Below are 21,961 nucleotides of genomic sequence, written 5' to 3'. Positions count from 1 at the left end.
TTAATTTAGCGCAAGTAACATCTGTCTAAAGGGACGTGGGTGGCGCTGTGGGTTAAAAAACAGAGCCTAGGACTTGCTGATCAGAAGGTCGGCGGTTAGAATCTCCGTGACGGGGTGAGCTCCCGTTGCTTGGTCCCTGCTCCTGCCAACCTAGCAGTTCAAAAGCACGTCAAAGTGCAAGTAGATCAATAGGTACCGCTCCGGCGGGAAGGTAAACAGGGTTCCGGGCGCTGCTCTGGTTCACCAGAAGTGGCTTAGTCATGCTGGCGACATGACCCGGAAGCTGTACACTGGCTCCCTCGGCCAATAAAGCGAGATGAGCGCCGCAACCCCAGAGTTGGTCACGACTGGACCTAATGGTCAGGGGTCCCTTTACCTTTACCTAACATCAGTCTGATTCTTCTCACTGGTTTCTAATAGGAAGAAAGTTTCTGCTGTTTCTAAAACAGGCATTATTATGCTGAAGGTGCAAAATGGGAGTGCTTCCACATGAGGAAGTGGAATAAAAGTCAGGTCATACAATTATCGTCATGAGTGTTAAGGTAAGTAAACTGCAGGATGTATAAATTTTAATTACGTCTGCAAAGACCTGTGAATACACTGCTGCTTTTCTTTAAATACACGTAGTTTAGAAAGTTCAGCCTTGTTAACTGCTTCCACATTAGCAGCACCTGCTAATGTGTTGGCAGGATATTGATCCCCAAACATCAGCTGTGCTGTGGGACTAGAGAGCAGCAAAGGCTTGTCAAGTGTCTACTGGCAATTGTTGTCCAGGGGTCTGCAAGTCTCAAACACCCATCATTCACGGAATAGGAAAACCAATTCCAAGACCAGTTCCTTTACACAGGTTCATGTTCCCCAATTTGCCAATATCTAATCAAGAGCTTTTTTTTCTCTCTGCAGGGAGTAAAGCACTCCCTTCTATTGCATAATGTGCCTTGGCAAATTTATGGGACACTAAATATAACCTCACTCATCTTCTAGTGCTCTCCAAAGCCCAAAGAAAGAGAAAAGGAAAGGAGAAAGCGCTATTAATAATGTCTGACCTCCATAGTTTCTCTTCATGTTTAGATTCCCGTCTTTCTGGTTCTTATGAAGGGTGACACATAGCATGACTCTGACCTCCAGCAGCTGCCAGGTCTCGGACATTGGGAGAGCAGCTGGATTGGCCCCAGATAACCACTATCATCCAAAGTGTCAGAGAATGGGTCATAAGCTCAATGGCAGGACATCTGTTTGTCAGGCAGACGATCTCCAGTTGAATCCCCAGCATCTCCTGATAGGAATTGGTAAAAAACATGTCCCGTTCCACCTTGCCAGTTGTGTGCTGTTACTCTGCCTGCCCCATTGGCCCCTGAGAAGGCAGTAATGACTCCTCCGTCACCCAATGCAGGCATCAACAGACATGACTGGTTCAGACACCATGGAAAAGTGGTAGGTTGCTTGCTCAGTCTAAGTAAGGATCGGGACCGCTTGCTGGGCTGAGTTCTGCCCAGGGGTTGCAAGGGTCATTGTTGGGTCAACTGCATCTTTGCTTGTAGCACCCGCTGTGCCTTTGACCAACGTTTTGCCTGTGCATTGTACCGATCTGAGCAGTAAAGGTTTTGGTGGAAACCGTAACCTGAGTTTGAGTTCTTTATCGAGCAGGAGCCAGGGCAATTCAAAAAGGTATGATATAATAATAATAATAATAATAATAATAATAATAATAATAATAATTTATTTTTACCCCGCCCACCTGGCTGGGTTTCCCCAGCCACTCTGGGCGGCTTCCACAGAAACCAAAAATACACTAAAATATCACACATTAAAAACTTCCCTGAACAGGGCTGCCTTAAGATGTCTTCTGAATGTCTGGTAGTTGTTTATCGCTTTGACATCTGATGGGAGGGCGTTCCACAGGGCAGGCCCCACTACCGAGAAGGCCCTCTGTCTGGTTCCCTGTAGCTTTGCTTCTCGCAATGAGGGAACCGCCAGAAGGCCCTCGGTGCTGGACCTTAGCGTCTGGGCAGAACGATGGGGGTGGAGACGCTCCTTCAGGTATACTGGGCCAAGGCCGTTTAGGGCGTTAAAGGTCAACACCAGCACTTTGAATTGCGCTCGGAAACGTACTGGGAGCCAATGTAGGTCTTTCAAGACTGGTGTTATATGGTCTTGGCGGCCACTCCCAGTCACCAGTCTAGCTGCCGCATTCTGGATTAGTTGTAGTTTCCGGGTCACCTTCAAAGGTAGCCCCACGTAGAGCGCATTGCAGTAGTCCAAGCGGGAGATAACTAGATATTAAAAGTGCAGTGAAACCAACAATCCATGTTTTGCTAGATAGGCACATGATAGGAGCTGAAGGTCACAGAGTTTTCCTATAAGCTTGCTAGATGCTGCCAATGTGCCCTGAGTAGCTATACATTCTCCTACCTGCCTGGGGACACCTTCGTAGTCTTTCCACCTCTTTCTGCTCTGCCAGCAATGTGAGGACATCTGCTTAGTCTGAGCATGGAGCTCAGATTTTAAGCTAGACTTAGGTATGTCTTTGTAACTGAGTGCCCATTTTAAGTCTGTCTGAACAAGGCTGCTGCATCTGTTACTCTGCAACAAGTATTCTGAGTGAGTAAATGCTATTTTTACCTTTAACAAAACCATTTCTGTGATCGTAGTTTTAAGGGAGAGAAAAGGGGGACATAACAGGAAAACCCAGTCTCTCTTAAAGCATCGTGGATTAATTAAAAGGCTAAAACTAGCCAATCCAAGCTTCCCCTTTAAGCTGCAAAGGGATGGCATTTTGCTGAACTCACAAACATGAGGAAGGAAGGATAATATCTAATAAATATATCCTCTCCTAGCATTTATTCACATCCCAACAAAAAAGTGACATGAAATGTAATATGATGCAAGGGAAGCATCATTGTCTTTCTTTTTTTTTAAAAAAAAAAATATTAACAATTTCAACATAACAAAATATCAAAACATATCATATTCATTATTTCCCCCCTTTCCCCCCACCTCCCCATCAACCCCCCTCCCCCCGAGACTTCCCTCAGCTCCTCTCTCTTATTTCTCATTATTCTCTGCATACTGTAAAATTGTATAAATCCTTATATTATCTATTTACTATGTTAACAATCAATAAATTTGTGTGTGTTTATTCAAAACCTGCCAAGGAGTCCAATTCATTTTGTTGTCTTTTAAAGTAATTTGTAAAAAGTTCCCATTCTGGCTAAACTGACATAAGGACAACTGTGACTTCAAAGCAACATTGTTGTCTTTCATAGGCCTAGTTTGACGAATAGTTCAGGAGGACTTTGGCTCACTATTTTTGTGACATTTTGCTTGGGCCTCCGGCTCCTCCAGACAACCTATCATTGAGGATTAATCCTGATTTGTTTACACAAATCTTATGCAGAGGTTAGACTACAGCCAGTCATTTTGTACTTATTTGTTTGCAGGGAGGTTGTGCGACAATGATTATCCATCAGAATCTGATTGTGTTTCTGCATTGTCCCACTGCTCATCTGCTCATTCCACATTTCCCATGATTTCCCCCATCACTTTCCAAACTGCAAAATCTTGTTTCTTTTGAAAAATGGTTTGTGTGTGTTTTTGCACTAGAGGGCGACAGAGCACTTTAATCCAATTTTATCGAATCCCTCCCTCAAAATACTCCCCTCGAGGCAGTACCCCTAATAACGCAGGGGGGCGGGGAGGGGACCCCGTGGCCCTTCCAATACTGCTGGACTACAGTTCCCAGCACCCTTGACCATTAGGCATGCTGGCCTGGACTGCTGGGAGCTGGGAATCCAAGCACAGCTGAAGTACCACTCGCTCACTAGTTCCTCATTAGAAGGAATCTCCCTACTGTAGATTTTGGATAGATAAATAAATAAATAGCACCCCGCCCAATAGGCTGACCAAGCAAAGCAGGGACACACACACACCCTCTGCAAACGCGAATTTTATTTTGAAACATACACACACACACACACACACACACATATAGCATTGCAGTAATCGTCATGGGGAAAATCAGAACTTTCTTAGACTTCCTTACATTCCACAGTCTTCCCCATTTTTCTGTTCTATTTTTATTACTTCTCCCCACCCAACCAGGGGGCGTCCTACTAACGCAGATGGAAGCAATGCAAAAAACAACAACCCAAATTATGTCATATACCGCAAGAAATGCATGTCTTATTTAATTTTTTTTTTTTTAATTGTGTTACGGTTTAGTATTGCTTTCAATTCTGAATTTCATATGGGTGGGCACCATCATCTTTCCAGCGCTCGGGGCCTCTGCAGGTCCTAATCCTTCCCTGGCCACGGGTGTGTCACTAACTGGAGAAGGGAGAAAAAAAAAAGATTTTGTGGGAAACGGGATGTTGTGTCCCGTAATCTCGTTTAATCCTGCCAAAGCGATTCCCCCCCGGCCCCGAAATCCCATTGATTTAAACGGGACTCCGTCGCTGGAACCAAAGGAACCTACCGGCGTGGCCAAACTATTCCATCCTTCCTTGGGGTTGCTTTAAAAAAAAAAAAAATTAACCCTTTTCCTCCCCTATTTCAAAGCAGCAGCAGCAACAACAACAGTGTCGTTTGTGCAATTCACCGGGGAAGGAAAGGATGAAGAAATTGCGCTAGCGGCCCGAGGAGGAGGAGCAGGAGCTGGAGACGTCCCGAAGCGAGCCAACCAAAAGACAAGTGTCGGGGCAGAAGGAAGTGACTTCCGCGCCTTCGGGTTTTCTGGAGATTACGGTAAACGCGTCTCAGTCACGTGTAATTACTGGAAGGGGGCAAAAGATGAACCCGGAGTAGCAGGAGAAAATGCGCCCTTGAGTTCCGACGAGACGGTTCCACCCCGGGAAAGGGGAGCGCAGGATTCCCCCGGAGGGAAGCCCACCCAGAGTTTGCCTGGGTCATTTTAAAAGAAAAAGCCGTAGGAGCGAGAAAGTGAGGAGGAGGAGGAGGAGGAGGAGGGGAGGGAACTCACCCAGCCACCCACGCCCCCCTTCCAGTCCCATCCATCGCCTCGGGGCGCGCGCACCGCGCATCGTGTCCGGTCCGGGGGTCTCCCGGGTCCCACCCCGTCCTCCAACAGCATGGGGATGTGCTACAGCCTCCGGCCCGGCGGGGACCACCTGCCCATCCCCTCCTACGGCAACGTGGAAGTGGAGGTGGTGGACCGCGGCGGCGAGTGTCCGGCGGCGATAGCGGTCAAGCTGAAGCAGGACATCAAGGCCAAAGAGAAAGCGGACATCAAGAGGAGCAAAAGCATCGACAAGTCGCTCAAAGCCGAGAAGAGGCAATACAAGCAGACGCACCGGCTGCTTTTGTTGGGTAAGTTCGGGGGGGCTTGGCAGTGCCAACGTGCCTGTGTGTGTGTGTGTGTGTGTGTGTCTGCGGGGCGCGGTGGGCGAGATTTTTTTTTTTCCCCTGCAAGGCTGCAAATGTGGTGTCTGCCAGCAGCAAGCCGCTTGCCTGCTTTCTGTTTTTTTGCAAGAGAATCGGCGTCTTGTTCCCTCGCTTGGCATGTCCGAGCTTTGAAAGGCTGTGTTCATAAGCGGCGGCAGCAAGCTCCCTCTACGGTCTGTATTTGGGTTTCACACTCCTAATCTGTTGTGTTTGGGTTCCTCCCCGCCTCCCCCAGCCACCCCTTCGGCGCCGTTTGGCAGAAAAGTTCTGGCTTGGAGGTTTTGTGCAAAAAGTCCTTTGGGTTGCTGTTGTTGCTCTTGTCTTTTGTTGTGGTCGACGTGGAGTTAGTGATGCTGCTAGTCTTTAAACCCCCGCCCCCAAAGAAACCCCCTCAACCTCAAGATCAATGCATATATCCCGAAGGAGCTGTCTTCTCCTTGTGGCTGAAAGTTTGGAGCCAGATGGTCCGCTGTTGCAACACGGTTATTCCCCCCCTCCCCCGTCTTCAAATGATTAGTAATCTCTGCATATATATATATATATATATAGCTGGATTTAGCAACGCAGCCCGATGATGACAGATATGCGAGGATGACTGTAGTTGTTGCTGCTTTTAAAAACCTGAGTTTTCTCTGTCTTTTTCTGTAATGGGCTTAAACTGAGAGCCAAGAAACACTTTCCTATTGACTCTCCTTTTGCAAAAAAAAAGAAAGAAGAGTTTTGAGTGTTTGCATGAGAAACATGCTCTAGTTAGGTGTGCCGGAAAATCAGAGCACTGAGAGGGGGTGTCTATATGGTTGTTGTTGTTGTTAAATCCACAGATGCCACAAACTTGTATTAGTAGGAACATGTGGCTGGGGGTGAAGCTGTGGCGTCTACAACTCAGGATATGATATCGTTGTTGAGACAAAGGATAAGGGGGGTGGAATATTATAAAGCACTTTGTACTAATTTTACATTTAGTATTTAATGTGTTCTGAACCACAACAGTTGCCTACAAGAAGGGGAATTAAGCTTAATCGCTTTCATTATTTCCCAGACAGAAACAAAGGCTGATTCACGGTTGGTGTGGTTTGATAAGTGGGAGGAAGCTGCAATTATTATTTTTTTAAGATACAGGTTTAGTTCTGGGGGTTTCCAGAATAAGAGAGTGCCGTTTAGAACAGGAGTGACATTGTAATATTCACAACCAGAATCGCAGGCCCTGCGATGAAAATCGGGGCATTTCTGTGTACATATTGCAACCATATTCCCACATTAAGGATCGTTGCCCCAAATCCACATTGCTGAAGTCTGTGCATTGTATTCATTTTCATCCCTGCTATAAACTATATTAGTTGTTGTTGTTTAGTCGTTTAGTCGTGTCTGATTCTTCGTGACCCCATGGACCAGAGCACGCCAGGCACTCCTGTCTTCCACTGCCTCCCGCAGTTTGGTCAAACTCATGTTGGTAGCTTCAAGAACGCTGTCCAACCATCTCGTCCTCTGTTGTCCCCTTCTCCTTGTGCCCTCAATCTTTCCCAGCATCAGGGTCTTTTCCAGGGAGTCTTCTCTTCTCATGAGGTGGCCAAAGTATTGGAGCCTCAGCTTCAGGCTCTGTCCTTCCAGTGAGCCCTCAGGGCTGATTTCCTTCAGAATGGAGAGGTTTGATCTTCTTGCAGCCCATGGGACTCTCTAGAGTCTCCTCCAGCACCATAATTCAAAAGCATCAATTCTTCGGCGATCAGCCTTCTTTATGGTCCAGCTCTCACTTCCATACATCACTACTGGGAAAACCATAGCTTTAACTATTTTTTGCAAAAAAGAAAAAAAGAAGTTTTGAGTGTTTGCAAGAGAAACATGCTCTAGTTAGGCGTGCCAGCAAATCAAAGCAATGAGAGGGGGTGTCTATATATAGTAAGTGGGTCTAATTCAGTCTTTCCCTAAATAGGGGTTACCCAGTGAGCTTCACAGCTGAGTAGGGTTTGAACTCTGCTCTCCTACTCCCGTGTCTCTAACCACTACACCATGCTGGGTCTCTCTCCAACTGTATAAAAGCAAACCAGTAAAATTCTCAGCAGAACATACAAATTAACCATCCAAGGACTAGGAGAAGAGGAAGGTCTTTACCTGGCACTGAAAAGACAGATATACGTAGCTGCCCCATAGCTGAAGTACTCTAGGAAGCCAGTGCAGTGTAGTGAATGGAGTGTCTGACTAGCCACAACCTCTTAACCTACCTCACAGGGTTGTTATAGGGATTAACCGAGGGTGGGGGGATGAACCATGTGCTCCTTGGAGAAAGAAGTGGAATAGAAATGCGATAAATAAACTCTTCTGCTTACCTGCTTGAGAAAGCTGGAGGGGCTAGCCAGGTGGAGATGTCAGTCACCAACCTGGCTTCCAGAGATCTCCATGTGGTCACAATTGGACCCACGCCGGTCACAAAACGCGCCTGGCTAATTTCTAATGCTGATCCTATCATTGCATGGATTTCCACTTGTGCAGCAGAATGTCCTCCCCTTTTCTACCCCGTGTGCCCCTAAATCTGTTCTTGGGGCTCCCCTCAACCCTCTGGAGCAGATTTTGGGAAGCGCACATGCGGAGGGAGGAACAGGGAGGAAAGTCCTGTTTTGCCAGGGATCCTCCTTTTGCCGATAGGCTGCTTACATATCGGGGGGGGGGGGGAAGCTCATGGAGTCGTGATGGTGGCTGAGGCCTGGGGGCACAGGTTCGTTTTATGATGCCCTGTCTGGAATGTGGCGGGGATGACTGCCACAAGGTATCAGCTGATTCAGGATAGCGGCTAAAAATATTGCGAGCTTAAGGCTGTCTTGGCAAAAAAAATAAGATTAAAAATCAAGATAATGTATTTTGAGATGCTAAAAAGGAAAATAGATGGGATTGTGAATTGTGTTCTTTGCGCTGTGCTGATCATGGGCCTTGGTAGCGAGGGTGATGGGAACGGTCGTCCAATAAATTCCAGAGGCCTGCCCATAGCTTTGTGGAACAAGGTGTATTTCTTCCATTCAGGTTTTGTTTGGTAAAGTTATGCTTATTTGGCATGCCTGCTTCTGAATCAAAAGGGTTACTGGGAACGTGGCAAAGGAAAATGGCGTCCTCCTCTCGATTAGGAAGTGTGAAGAGGTTGTGGGGTTCTAACCCACAACCCTGAAATTAAGAGACTCATGCCCTACCAGCTGAGCTAGTGCTTTTGCCTGGCTGGAATTTGTCTTTGCAGGCCGGATGGAGGAAAAGAGCAGACTAGCCTTCTGTGCAAATGAAAGATTGCATATGTTTCTCCACTTCGCTTAGCCTCTGACTCTGCTCACCACTGACACCAGAAGATCACCCTCCCACTTTTGAATTACCCTGCACTGTTGTCCCTTCTGAGGAACCTTACAGCTACTTAAAGTTTTGCTAGAACCTCTGCTGTGCATCACAGTGCCGACGCAGACCCCGTGTCCCATGCGTGGAACATTCTTTGCTTCCCGGTTGCAACTGGCTGTTTTGCCGTGGGCTGCCACTGGCCCTACCAGAAAGCTCTAAAAAACAAGGGTGCTAAGGGCCACATTCACCCCATATATTTAAAGCACTATGATTCCAAACTCTTTGCAAGAGTTACCAGAAACCCTTGACTTGGCTGCGGCTTTCCACCTGCAGGCCACAGTGAAACTCAGGAGACCACTTCTCCTTGTCCTCCCTTCCTCGGGACAGAGCATTATGACTGTCTCACTCCTCTGTCCTATCTTTACCTTTCTCACTTCTCTTATTTTGCCAACCAAACCCTGGTGGCCGTACACAGGTTTCAGGTTTCTCCTGCTCTAGTTTTCCTCTAGCCATCAACCTCCGCTCCATGCAAGGCAACCTCTCTGTCTCTGCAATTTGTTGTTGTTGTTGTTTAGTCGTTTAGTCATGTCCGAATCTTCATGACCCCATGGACCAGAGCACGCCAGGCACTCCTGTCTTCCACTGCCTCCCGCAGTTTAGTCAAACTCATGCTGGTAGCTTCAAGAACGCTGTCCAACCATCCCATCCTCTGTCGTCCCCTTCTCCTTCTGCCCTCCATCTTTCCCAACATCAGGGTCTTTTCCAGGGAGTCTTCTCATCTCATGAGGTGGCCAAAGTATTGGAGCCTCAGTTTCACGATCTGTCCTTCCAGTGAGCACTCAGGGCTGATTTCCTTAAGAATGGATCGGTTTGTTCTTCTTGCAGTCCATGGGACTCTCAAGAGTCTCCTCCAGCACCATAATTCAAAAGCATCAATTCTTCGGCGATCTGCCTTCTTTATGGTCCAGCTCTCACTTCCATACATCACTACTGGGAAAACCATAGCTTTTACTATACGGACCTTTGTTGGCAAGGTGATGTCTCTACTTTTTAAGATGCTGTCTAGGTTTGTCATTGCTTTCCTCCCAAGAAGCAGGCGTCTCTTAATTTCGTGGCTGCTGTCACCATCTGCAGTGATCTCTGCAATAGGAACTGTTTAAGCCTGTAGTCCAGGCAACATGGTTTGGGTAGCCTGCTTAACTTGTAGCAGCTAACTGTCTTGCTATTTTATTGTTATTTCTTCTTCTTCTTCTTTATTTATTGAATTTATATACCGCCCTATACCCAGAGGTCTCGGCGGTTCACAGAAAATATCACAATATATAAAATCAAAATAAGAATAATAACCTGATACCACCCCCCCAAACAAGAGCCACATTTTAAAAGGGTATAGGGTGTCCATCAGGTCAACCAGCCAAAGGCCTGGTTAAAAAGGAATGTCTTTGCCTGGTGCCTAAAGGTGTATAATGAAGGCACCAGGCAAACGTCCCTGGGGAGAGCATTCCACAGACGGGGAGCCACTGCAGAGAAGGCCCTGCTCTTGTGTTGCCACCCTCTGGACCTCTTGAGGAGGAGGCACATGAAGAAGGGCCTCAGAAGATGATCTCAGGTTCCGGGTAGGTTCATATGAGAAGAGGTGGTCTTTCCGTTTCTGTATGGTCTTTATATTTCTGTACTACAAAGGCCAGGGTGCTGAATCTCTTCATTTTATGCTCACAACAGCCTTGTAAGGTAGGTTAGGCTGAGCAAGAAAGAGTGCTCCACAATCACCCAGTGAGCTTCATGGTTGGGTGGAGTTTTGAACCGTAATCTCCCCAGTCGTAGTCCAACGTTCTAAGTGCTGAACTGCACTGGCTCTTGGCACTCAGCAAAATCACGATGGCTTTTGACTTTGGCACTAATGCTGGAGTGGGGAACCTGTGGTTCTGCAGGAGCTGTGGGACTCCCAGTTCCCCTCAGTTCCAGCAACAAGCATGGACAATTATCAAGGATAATATGTTTATTTCAGATATACATATACCATTGAGCATTCAGCATTTCTAATGCAAGTTAGATTCAGAGTTGAAGACCAGCCAGCATCATGTCATGGATGGTTGGACACAGAAGAGAACCAGCTGCGGAACCCCCAAGAGGAGATGTCTCAGAGCCCAGGGAGTGGTGATATAAAAGCTACTTGCAGAAATCTAGTGGGATATAGTGGAATTGATTCAGTTGATTTGTATGCCACTTTCCCACAGTGAGCTGTGCAGACATTCAAAACATCAAAATACAGAGCATTGAAAAATGCAAATACAAATACACAAAATACAGAACATACCAGTAAAAATTTAAAAAATGACAAAAATCTTTAGCACTCGTTTCTGTGTTAACTGGTTCCAGAAATAATCCGTTTGCAACTCCATGAACCAGAAAATCACAGGAGTAAATTGATGAAATGGTATAGAGTGGTATACAATTTTTTCCTTGCTGTTTTCATGAGGGATCAGAAGTGTGCATGCGCAGAAAGAGTGGGAAAGTAGCGATGCTGCTCAGTGATGTTCATCGTTGGCCACTGGTGTGAATGAAATTTAGTGTGACACGCTGGTAATACAGTGGTACCTCGGGTTACATATGCTTCAGGTTACATACGCTTCAGGTTACAGACTCCGCTAACCCAGAAATAGTGCTTCAGGTTAAGAACTTTGCTTCAGGATGAGAACAGAAATTGTGCTCTGGCGGCGCGGCAGCAGCAGGAGGCCCCATTAGCTACAGTGGTGCTTCAGGTTAAGAACAGTTTCAGGTTAAGTACGGACCCTCCGGAACGAATTAAGTACTTAACCTGAGGTACTACTGTATTGGTAAAAAAAGCCACAGCTCCGTACTGCAATATGAAAGAAATGTTAGCAAACACGACGGAAACACTAGCATTGTAGCCAGGAAATCTAATTCAGTATTTCCCATGTGTGAATGTACCCCTTGTGGAGTGACTCTTTGATAAAGCCATTAATATGCCCGGAAGAGGAACTGGTATTGAGGTTGAGTGCAGACACTGAGCCAGGAAAGCCATAGTTTGTACCTCAGGCAGGAGCTCTTTATAAATGGCAAGCAACTTCCCTCAGCCTCAGAGCACCCCTCCCACTTCTGCAGTGTGGGGGCCACAGCAGCGTCCCGCGTTGTAAAGCTGCCATAAAAGGTTGCTGAGATAATGTTTGGTGAAGTGTTCTGAGAACTCGGGGAAAATGTCATTCTAAATGCTAAGCATTATTTGGATTAATCTAGCTTCGAGGGAAAGATCTGAAAGGGAAGTACAGAAAAGGGGAAGCCAAACGAGGAGGAGACCAAGCATGTTGAAATTACTCCTCACTGTGTTTTCTGCTGTAATAAAAAGCAGAAGAATGTGTGGGCTTGTGTTTATGTAGCACAGATCAACTCATTTGAGCGATCCATAAAATGCAGCTTGTAGCTTTCCCTGATTTACCAGTATGTGTGAGAATGCTGGTCTAGGCAGGTCATCTGTCTGACCCAGCAAGGCTCTGTTCTCATGTTCTTATGATTCAGACACATCTTGTCCAATAGTTTCAGTGTGTTCAGCCAGGGCTGCTTCTTCAGAAATATTCTGGTTCAGTGCTACCAGCATGAAGAATGGCCCTTAACTTTCATGTTGATGCGTTTTAGGAATGGATTAGTCATGTGTTATCAGCCCAGTTCATGCATGCTCCTTCCTGCTCCTTCCATGTTATTCTCTCCCTGCTTAAAAAGTCACATCTGTGGACTGAATTCTGTAATCGACTTAAGAAGCTAACTTGTAAGGAACTCCGAGGGGTCTGAGTTGCAGGATGGGAATGTGGTTTACATTTGGAGCTTTTTTTGAAACAATTCTTTTCTATTTACTTAAACCCGTCTGTGGTTTGAAATTCTTCCTCGGTTTCTTCTTCTTCTTTGCTCCATCTGGCAATTCCCTGCTCTGTGGGATCCACATAGCTAATTAAAAAGAAATAAGTGGCTCTTGTGTCTTATCAGCATCATCAGATTGCTGAGCTGTCTCGGGTCATTTGGGGAGTGACTTTGGAAAGCACGCTGAAAATCAGTAGCCACAGGTCAGGGGGGATGAGAGCTGGGGTCCAAAGACATCCAGAGGGAATCATAGAATTAGAAGGAACCACGAGGGTCATCTAGTCCAACCCCCTGCAGTGCAGGAATCTTTTGCCCAGTGTTGGGCTCAAAGCCACAAATCTGAGATTAAGAATCTCATGCTGTACTGTGCTAACTGAGCTCATAGCTTTCTTCCCCCAGGTTTAGGGTCAATGCCAGTTCTGTGCTTTCTCAGATTAGAATGCCAGTTCAGTGTAATGATTTAAGAATCTTTCCTTCTGAGAACCAGACGTGCACTGCTCAGAAGTTCAAAAGAAAACTGCAAAATGATCCTTGAGGGGTAGGCAAAGAAAGAAAGAAGGCGAGGAGGTGAGAGCAGACAACACAAGTCTGGGGAAAAATACAAGGAATGCCATTCAGGAGATATTTTGAGAGAGGTTTAGGGACTCCCTTCGGGTTTCCCCTGGATCTTTTAAAACCTGATATGGTAGTTAATATTGGGTTTTCACTGGAGCAAGCAGCAGAGCAAAAAGAAAAAGAAGTTTTCAGACCTGGGATAAGAGATTGATACAAATTTCAATGAATATGGATCAAAGGAAAGTGTGGATGAGCCCTAAGTCATTGCAATCAGAGTGTGTTCACCCAGAGCAATAGCTCCCTGTGTTTTACTGAGTGGAAAATATGTCTTTTTTTTCCTTTCCTTTCCGCCAAAATCATAGTACATTCATACCTTGGAAGTCGAATGGAATCCGTTCCGGAAGTCGGTTCGACTTCCAAAACGGTTAGAAACCAAAGCGCGGCTTCTGATTGGCTGCAGGAAGCTCCTGCGGCCAATCAGAAGCCGTGGAAGCCCTGTCGGACGTTCGGGTTCTAAAGAATGTTTGCAAACTGGAACACTCAATTCCAGGTTTGCAGCATTTGAGGGCCAAAATGTCCGTGTACCAAGGCGTTTGGGATCCAAGGTATGACTGTACACACACACAACCACACACAGCACACATCAATCACTTAAATAAGAAGGCCGCCTTTCATCAGTGTTCCAAGGGTGGATCAGGTGCATAAATCAGTGTGGTGTAGTGGTTAAGAGCCAGTGTGGTGTAGTGGTTAAGAGCGGTGGACTTGTAATCTCGGGAACCGGGTTCGCTTCCTCGCTCCTCCACATGCAGCTGCTGGGTGACCTTGGGCCAGTCACACTTCTCTGAAGCCTCTCAGCCCCACTCACCTCACAGAGTGTTTGTTGTGGAGGAGGAAGGGAAAGGAGATTTTTAGCCGCTTTGAGAGTCCTTAAAGGGACTCCATAAGTCGTGACTCCAGACCAGGTGCATAAGTCGTGACTCAAGTAAGAAACCCCAGTCAATAGAGGACAATTGGAATAAGAATCCACACAAAGCAAATCAAGGAGATCAGCCTCTGTGTGGAAACATAGGAACCCTTATTCTGACTCAGACCATTGTTTTCTGTGTAACTCAGCACTGTCCACACTGAGTAGCAATGGCTCTCTGGTATTTCCCGCATGGCTGTCTCCCAGTCTCACCTGGCTTGAGCCTGACACTTCCGGCTTGCAAGGCAGCTGCTTTGCCACATTGCTGCCACCTTTGCCCGCACAGTTTCTCGGTGTTGCAGGTTGCCCTCCTTCCTACTTTACTGTGATTGGGGTCTCCTGGTGGTTCAGAAAAGGAGCAGCTTTCACAACAGTGCTTTCTTGCACTTATGAAACCACTTTAAGAAAAGGAAAAGATTTGTAATGTGGGTTCTTTGCGGTCCTTTTTATTGGCAATGAGTTTGGGACCCACAGTCCTGCCTAGTCTGTCCAAAGTAGAGCTGAGAACTATGAGGAAATGGATCAGAAATGAAAAGCGAGGTCATTATATACGTCTACGGTGAGTCGGCGTGTTCTAAATTTGGAGCATTGCAGGCAATTGTGTGTTTGCTCTGCCAAATGAGGAGCATTTAGTAGAGATGGGACAAAAATAGGGCAATTAGAATAGATTAGTTTGCACAAAAATGCTTAAGCTTCTAAAACTGGGACGGGGAGCCTGTGGCCTGGCAGTTGGACTCCAGATCCCATCACCAGTGACAGACTTGGGTACTATGACGTCCTGCGCAAGGCCAAAATTTGATGTTCACCCAGTCTTCTCCCTGCCCTCCCAAAGGCAGGTAAACAGGAGCCCGTGTGACAGGGTCTTAGAGCCTTCTTCCCAAAGCTGGGAAAGCTCAGAATAGGACTCTATGACTCTATCTAACGTAAGATGTGCCATGAAGGGTATTTGCATAGTTCTAACATTAAGGCCCATAGCTCAGTGGCAGAGCATCTGCTTCTCATGTGCACAAGGTCACAGGTTCAATCCCTGCCATCTCCAGATAGGGCTGGGAATGCCCCACTCATCTGAAAGAATAATAATAATAATAATAATAATAATAATAATAATTTATTGAAACCCTGGAGTGCAGCTGCTAGTCAGTAAAGACAGTGCTGAGCTAGATGGGCTAGTTGAGTCGACATAAGCTGCCTTTCTCTGTTCCAGTACTTGGGGGGAAGTGCAACCTTTAAATATTTTTTTTGAAATAAAAGCAACAAGGGTGAGGTTGATTAATTTGCCATTTAGATTTCTGTGACGTACCTGGAGTTCCTTAAGAGAGCTCTTGCCCCTCTCTGTACCTTGGCCACCCCCATGGGGGTCATTAGGAAGACCAATTTGGCTGGGCCTCTCAGTGGCCTACCTTTAGCACTAGGATTAAACACACAATAGGTAAAGGTAAAGGGACCACTGACAGATTAGAGAACTGGGCCAAAACAAACAAGATGAATTTTAACAGGGAGAAATGTAACGTATTGCACTTGGGCAAAAAAAATGAGAGGCATAAATACAAGATGGGTGACACCTGGCTTGAGAGCAGTACATGTGAAAAGGATCTAGGAGTCTTGGTTGACCACAAACTTGACATGAGCCAACAGTGTGACACGGCAGCTAAAAAAGCCAATGCAATTCTGGGCTGCATCAATAGGAGTATAGCATCTAGATCAAGGGAAGTAATAGTGCCACTGTATTCTGCTCTGGTCAGACCTCACCTGGAGTACTGTGTCCAGTTCTGGGCACCACAGTTCAAGAAGGACACTGACAAACTGGAACGTGTCCAGAGGAGGGCATCCAAAATGGTCAAAGGCCTGGAAACGATGCCTTATGAGGAACGGCTAAAGGAGCTGGGCATGTTTAGCCTGGAGAAGAGGAGGTTAAGGGGTGATATGATAGCCATGTTCAAATATATAAAAGGATGTCACATAGAGGCGGGAGAAAGGTTGTTTTCTGCTGCTCCAGAGAAGCGGACACGGAGCAATGGTTCCAAACTACAAGAAAAAAGATTCCACCTAAACATTAGGAGGAACTTCCTGACAGTAAGAGCTGTTCGACAGTGGAATTTGCTGCCAAGGAGTGTGGTGGAGTCTCCTTCTTTGGAGGTCTTTAAGTAGAGGCTTGATGACCATATGTCAGGAGTACTCTGATGGCGTTTCCTGCTTGGCAGGGGGTTGGACTCGATGGCCCTTGTGGTCTCTTCCAACTCTATGATTCTATGATTCTATGATTAGGTCCAGTCATGGCCGACTCTGGGGTTGCGGCGCTCATCTCGCTTTATTGGCCGAGGGAGCTGGCGTACAGCTTCTGGGTCATGTGGCCAGCAGGACTAAGCCGCTTCTGGCACGGAAACGCTGTTTACCTTCCCGCCGGAGCGGTACCTATTTATCTACTTGCACTTTGACGTGCTTTCGAATTGCTAGGTTGGCAGGAGCAGGGACTGAGCAACGGGAGCTCACCCCGTCGCGGGGATTCGAACCGCCGACCTTCTGATCAGCAAGCCCTAGGCTCTGTGGTTTAACCCACAGCAAGGGAGCATTCCACAAATAGAGAGCTGCCACAGAAAAGGCCTGTTCTCGCCTTGCTGCCCTCTGGACCACTCATGGGGGAGCCATACGAAGAAGGGCATCAGATGATGATCGCAGGGTCCAGGTCAGTTCCTATGCAAAGAAGCAGATATTGGATGAGTTTTGTTATTTTTGCATGGTTTATGCTGTATTTTATTGCTTATTTCTTTTTTGTACTGTGAGCTTTTTTAAAAAAGATGGGCAGTGCCCAGAAAAGTAGCTTCCTTATTTATTCATTTATTTACTCATAAGAGCATTTCTAAATTGCCAAGTCATTAAAAAAAAAGCCCCAAACTCATAAGACATCGTAAAGTTATGCAACTGTAAAATACCAAACAAATGACCCAACACTGAATCAAATTAATTCTCTAAAAATGCTTGGCGAAACAGACAAGTTTTCAGCAGAGTTGTGGGTGCCTGTGATTTCAGCGAGACTGAGAACAGCCTTCTAGAATACTTGTTCCATTACACCAGAAACCTTAATTTGCACTAAACGCCTTTCTTTGTGTAGAAACTGAATCAATATGTGATAACTGTCAGACGGTCAGGAGGGCTTTCCCAGATGATCACAAGGATCTAGCTGCTGTATAATCTGATCTGGCAAGGCAGTCCTTCAGGTAACGTGGTCCTGGGTTGTTTAGGGCTAGCTCTCTACACTAACAGTAGTACCTTGAATTTAGTTCAGCAACATACGGGCAGCCAGTACAGTCATACCTCATGTTACGTTTGCTTCAGGTTGCGTGTTTTCAGGTTGTGTACTGCGGCAACCCGGAAGTACCGGAAAGGGTTATTTCCAGGTTTTGCAGCTCGCGCATGTGCAGATGTGCAAAATGACATTACGCGCATGCGCAGCAAATTGCGACCTGCGCATGCACAGATGCGGGTTGCGTTCTGCTCATGTTGCAAACGGGCCTCCGGAATGGATCCCGTTCACAACCAGAGGTACCACTGTATGTTGATACAGAGATGCTTCGTCCAAAAGCCAGACTGCAGCATTCTGCATTATAAAATAAATGTGATATTGCTGGTAACTCTTCCTTAATTTTGGACATCCCCATATTGATGGCAATGGGTGGCAGAATGCTAGCAGTGAATTCCAGAACCTGCTTTTAGAATAAGGCATTTTTAAGAGCATTTTTTGTTTATAGAGTGCTGCTAGATCAGTCCAAGGATCAAGGGTCACAGCTATTGGTTTGCACGTTACCTCAACATTTGTGTGGCACAATCCGCCAGCCATTTCTTCCTTGTTCTTTGTTCAGCTGAAATATATTCTCCCTGAGCCACCCACAATTGTAATGAGCGGATTGGGTTGTTACTTGTTGCTGTGCAACCATAATGGTTTAATATATGGCTTCTGAGTTTGTCGGTTTAACATCTGCTTGCCCAATAGCCAAACTAGAGGTAGACAATCTGTCAACCCAGGTTAGAGTCACATAGCAGGACTGGGAAATATGCAACAACAAAACTGGAATTAAAAAAATGTTTGAAGCCTATTTTAATGGGTTCTGCTGTGGATTAAAACCACAATTTTTTCCCTCAGTGTTCGTCTAAGTCCACTTTACTTAAACTTCTGCTCTTGTTTAAAACAGGTACTTTTTCCTGTCAGTGAATCTCCATTCTCACTGGATTCAGTTTTTCCCCTTTTCTATTCCTAAGCTGCCTCATATGAGAGAGATCAAGAATGCGGAGCCCTCAAATATTCCATAGTACATTCATACAATGAAGGCACATTCTTCAAACTTCCACCATTGTTTTAACCCCCCACCTTTCCCCTCTCAATGTCCCGCCCATGCTATGGCCTCTATTGTTGTGTAACCTGGGTTCACTTTTGCTCCCCCAGCCCACCATGATTTCATGCAAACCCAGGATTGTAATGAGGCGTTACAAATCCTCTGGGGGCTGCACGGTGATATCCTTACATTTTTATTATATAGAGAGAAAAGTTTAAAGGGAAACGCAACAGGAAGTTTTTGAAACACAGATTTTCTTTTTACTTTAGCATTTCAATAATTTGTTTTTGTTTGTGTATATAAAGAAAACCTAATTTTTAAAAGGCACTAAGAAACACACAATTATTATTTTTTGCTCTTTGCTCTGTTTTTTGTTTGCTTAAATGCATTGTATTTATACACCGTGTTAATCGTTTTCATAATTTTCTACACACTGCCCTTGAATCTTTGGGGGAAGGGCAACTGCAAAATGTTAAATAAACCAAGAAACAAAGAAATATATTATGAATAGATAAATTTAGAAGAGCTTTGTGGAAAAGGGAAATTCTGCGAGTGGTTTCATGTACATCTCAATTCATGCGACTACTGTGTCGGCTTAGGAAAGAAAAGCAACCTGATAAGTTTTGTGCTCTGCCACATGCAGTTAAAAATATTATTTGAAATATAAACTTCCTTGTCTGTAGACTAGCTCTTTGCACCACGTTACAACAGCACAAAAGTCACTTCTCTTGCCTTCGCCCTCTAAGTACACTTCAACACTGCTCCATCCTGAAAATTATACAGGGCATGTGTCTTAAATGTTTATTTTGACTCCATGCCTGGGACCAAGTTCCATGTCTTTCCAAGGAAGTTCTCTAAGAAGACGCTCAACAAGAACCCAAACCTTGCTGAGCAGAGTTAGGTTTGAGAAAAGAAAAGGGACTGGAGCGTATAGTTGGGGGATGCTCAGTCATTTTTTTTGTAACTGAATCCTCCCTTTCTCATGCAGAGTAAATGTGTGCTTACGCAGGAAGAAAAATCGCTTTACATAATACTTATGTGGTTGATCTCCTTTCCTGTTGCTGAAAACCTAATGATGGACTAGCCATGAACTGCTCCAGCGCCAATACATTTCCATTAATTCCAGTGGAGCAACAACTATGTAAGATGCAATTTTATCAAACTTCCCAATGGTAAGGGTTGTTCAACAGTGGAACAGCCTGCCTCAGGAGGTGGCCAATTCTGCTTTGCTGGAGCGAAGATGTTGGTGGGCCATCTGTCAGGGATCCTGTAAATGAATCCAGCATTGTGGATGCTGCACTGAGCAACAGGTTGGAGGAAATGATCTTCAAGATTCCATCAAACTCTGAAACTCCACAATTCTTTGACATATCTAGCTCATCTAACTAGCAGCCTAACCACAACCCCTTTTCTGTGTTCATTGAGAGGCATGGCAGACACACAAGGGCGGCCGTCTACAAACCAAGCAAAAACTACAGTTCTCCCATATGAACCTGCCCAGGCTTTGAGATCTTTGTGTGAGCCTCTTCTCTCAGTCCCAATACCCTCACAGGCATATTTGATGGGGACATAGGAGAGGGTCTTTTTGGTGGCCGCTCCCAGACGTCGGAACTCCCTTCCTAGAGAGGCTAGACTGGTTCCCTTTTGGTTGTCCTTCCTCTGGCAGGTGAAGACTTTTATCGCACGAGAAGCAAAGCTACAGGGAACCAGGCAGAGGGCCTTCTCGGTAGTGGCACCTGCCCTGTGGAATGCCCTTCCAGCAGATGTCAAAGCGATAAACAACTACCTGACATTCAGAAGACATCTTAAGGCAGCCCTGTTCAGGGAAGTTTTTAACGTGTGATATTTTACTGTATTTTTGGTTTCTATGGAAGCTGCCCAGAGTGACTGGGGAGGCCCAGCCAGATGGGCGGGGTATAAATAATAAATTATTATTATTATTCTGCTTTTGGGAACTCACTATTTTTAAAGGAAAGGGCTTCTTAGAATGCTGTGCTGATTTTACTATCAAGGTTTTAATAGCTTTGCTTTAATAGCATTTTCATTCAATTGTAGCTGAATTATTTTGAAACTATTCCCCCCCCCCCCCCCAGCTTCTTGTGTTTTATTCATGGGAGGCTTAATTTTATTTTTAGCCTTGTTGAGTCTGGAAAAAAGGCAGAAAAAAGAAGTATAACAACAACAACAACAACAACAACAACAACAACAACAACAACAACATTTGGAGACTGGCATAGATTGCCATTACTAGGTTCACTTTCCACCTCCTTATCTCCTTTGCCCTAATCCTGCCCCTCCTTTGGCTGCATGAAGTTGCTGGGGAGTGGATTATGGTGATATCCAAAGACTTCCAAATCAGCTCACTCTGTGAAACATTGGAAGGAATCCTGAGTAAACCTTTTCTCGCAGGCGGACTTTTTCCTTTCTAGCAGGAGGTCATGTTATTTGGAATCCAGAATTGCATTTGCAGGAAGAAGGGTGGATGGCTGCTTTTTGCATTCCTTCCCGATTGCAAATCACGGCAGATCTGAATTAGCTGGGTAAAACCTGCTATGGGATCCGGCATTTTCCGTTGTGATGTTTGGTAGCTTCTGTCTATAACAATGTGGTGGCAATAATACGGCGAGTCAGATTCTTTCTCCTTTCGTTTTCCCCACAGCAGCTATAAACTGGCTGCATTGTTCCGTGAACAGCAGCCTAATCATTCAGAATATGCCTTATTGTGCACCTCAAATCTTCCACTGCTCCCTCAAAATATTGCATAGTTAGTGCACGCAGAGACGCGCTGGCAAATCAATAGTACAGTGGTACCTTGGGTTACATACGCTTCAGGTTACATATGCTTCAGGTTACAGACTCCGCTAACCCAGAAATAGTACCTTGGGTTAAGAACTCTGCTTCAGGATGAGAACAGAAATCGTGCTCCGGCGCCGCGGCAGCAGCAGGAGGCCCCATTAGCTAAAGTGGTACCTCAGGTTAAGTACAGTTTCAGGTTAAGAACGGACCTCCGGAACAAATTAAGTTCTTAACCTGAGGTAACTCTGTACTGAACTCCACATAACCATGAGAGGGCAAGATAAAGTTCACCCACAAGCCTGTTATGCAAGGACAAAGGCTTGCACAAGGAAACTTCCCCTTATTTCCTGCATGAGCCCAATGGCCTCCTCACATCTTCTCTGGAGGGTTGGGGGAACCCCCAGAACAGATTCAGTGGGTGCCCAGGGTGGAGGAGGGGGTTCTGTTGCACAAGCTTAAAGGAGCAAGCTATTTAGGGAGTCAAGAGATAAAAGGAACTACTGGCAAGTTTGGCCTTGGAGATCAAAACGAAGCAGGGCAAAGGCTAATAGAGTTCTGTCAAGAGAACAAGCTGGTCATCACAAACACGCTTTTCCAACAACACAAGAGACGACTCTACACATGGACATCACCAGATGAGCAGCATCGAAATCAGATTGATTATATTCTCTGCAGCCAAAGATGGAGAAGCTCTATACAGTCAGCAAAAACAAGACCTGGAGCTGACTGTGGCTCA

At 45.7% G+C, this 21,961-nt stretch overlaps 1 protein-coding gene across 2 annotated transcripts in view; it reads left to right on the top strand.

Annotated features, from left to right (window-relative positions):
- Positions 1 to 4,469: 4,469 nt before the first annotated feature.
- Positions 4,470 to 21,961, top strand: part of GNAS (GNAS complex locus) — a 177,035-nt gene continuing 159,543 nt past the window's right edge. Inside the window, exon 1 of one of the 2 annotated variants that reach the window (XM_083744555.1) lies at positions 4,470 to 5,325. In XM_083744555.1, coding sequence (XP_083600681.1) covers positions 5,088 to 5,325 — 238 coding nt within the window. In that variant the 5' untranslated portion in view covers positions 4,470 to 5,087. The remainder of the gene's footprint in view (positions 5,326 to 21,961) is intronic. The other variant, XM_083744553.1, reaches the window with a different exon arrangement.

The sequence above is a fragment of the Podarcis gaigeae genome (genome assembly GCF_964106915.1).
Source record: "Podarcis gaigeae genome assembly, chromosome: 6".
NCBI classification, from domain to species: domain Eukaryota; kingdom Metazoa; phylum Chordata; class Lepidosauria; order Squamata; family Lacertidae; genus Podarcis; species Podarcis gaigeae.
This window is presented reverse-complemented; position numbering and strand designations above follow the sequence as displayed.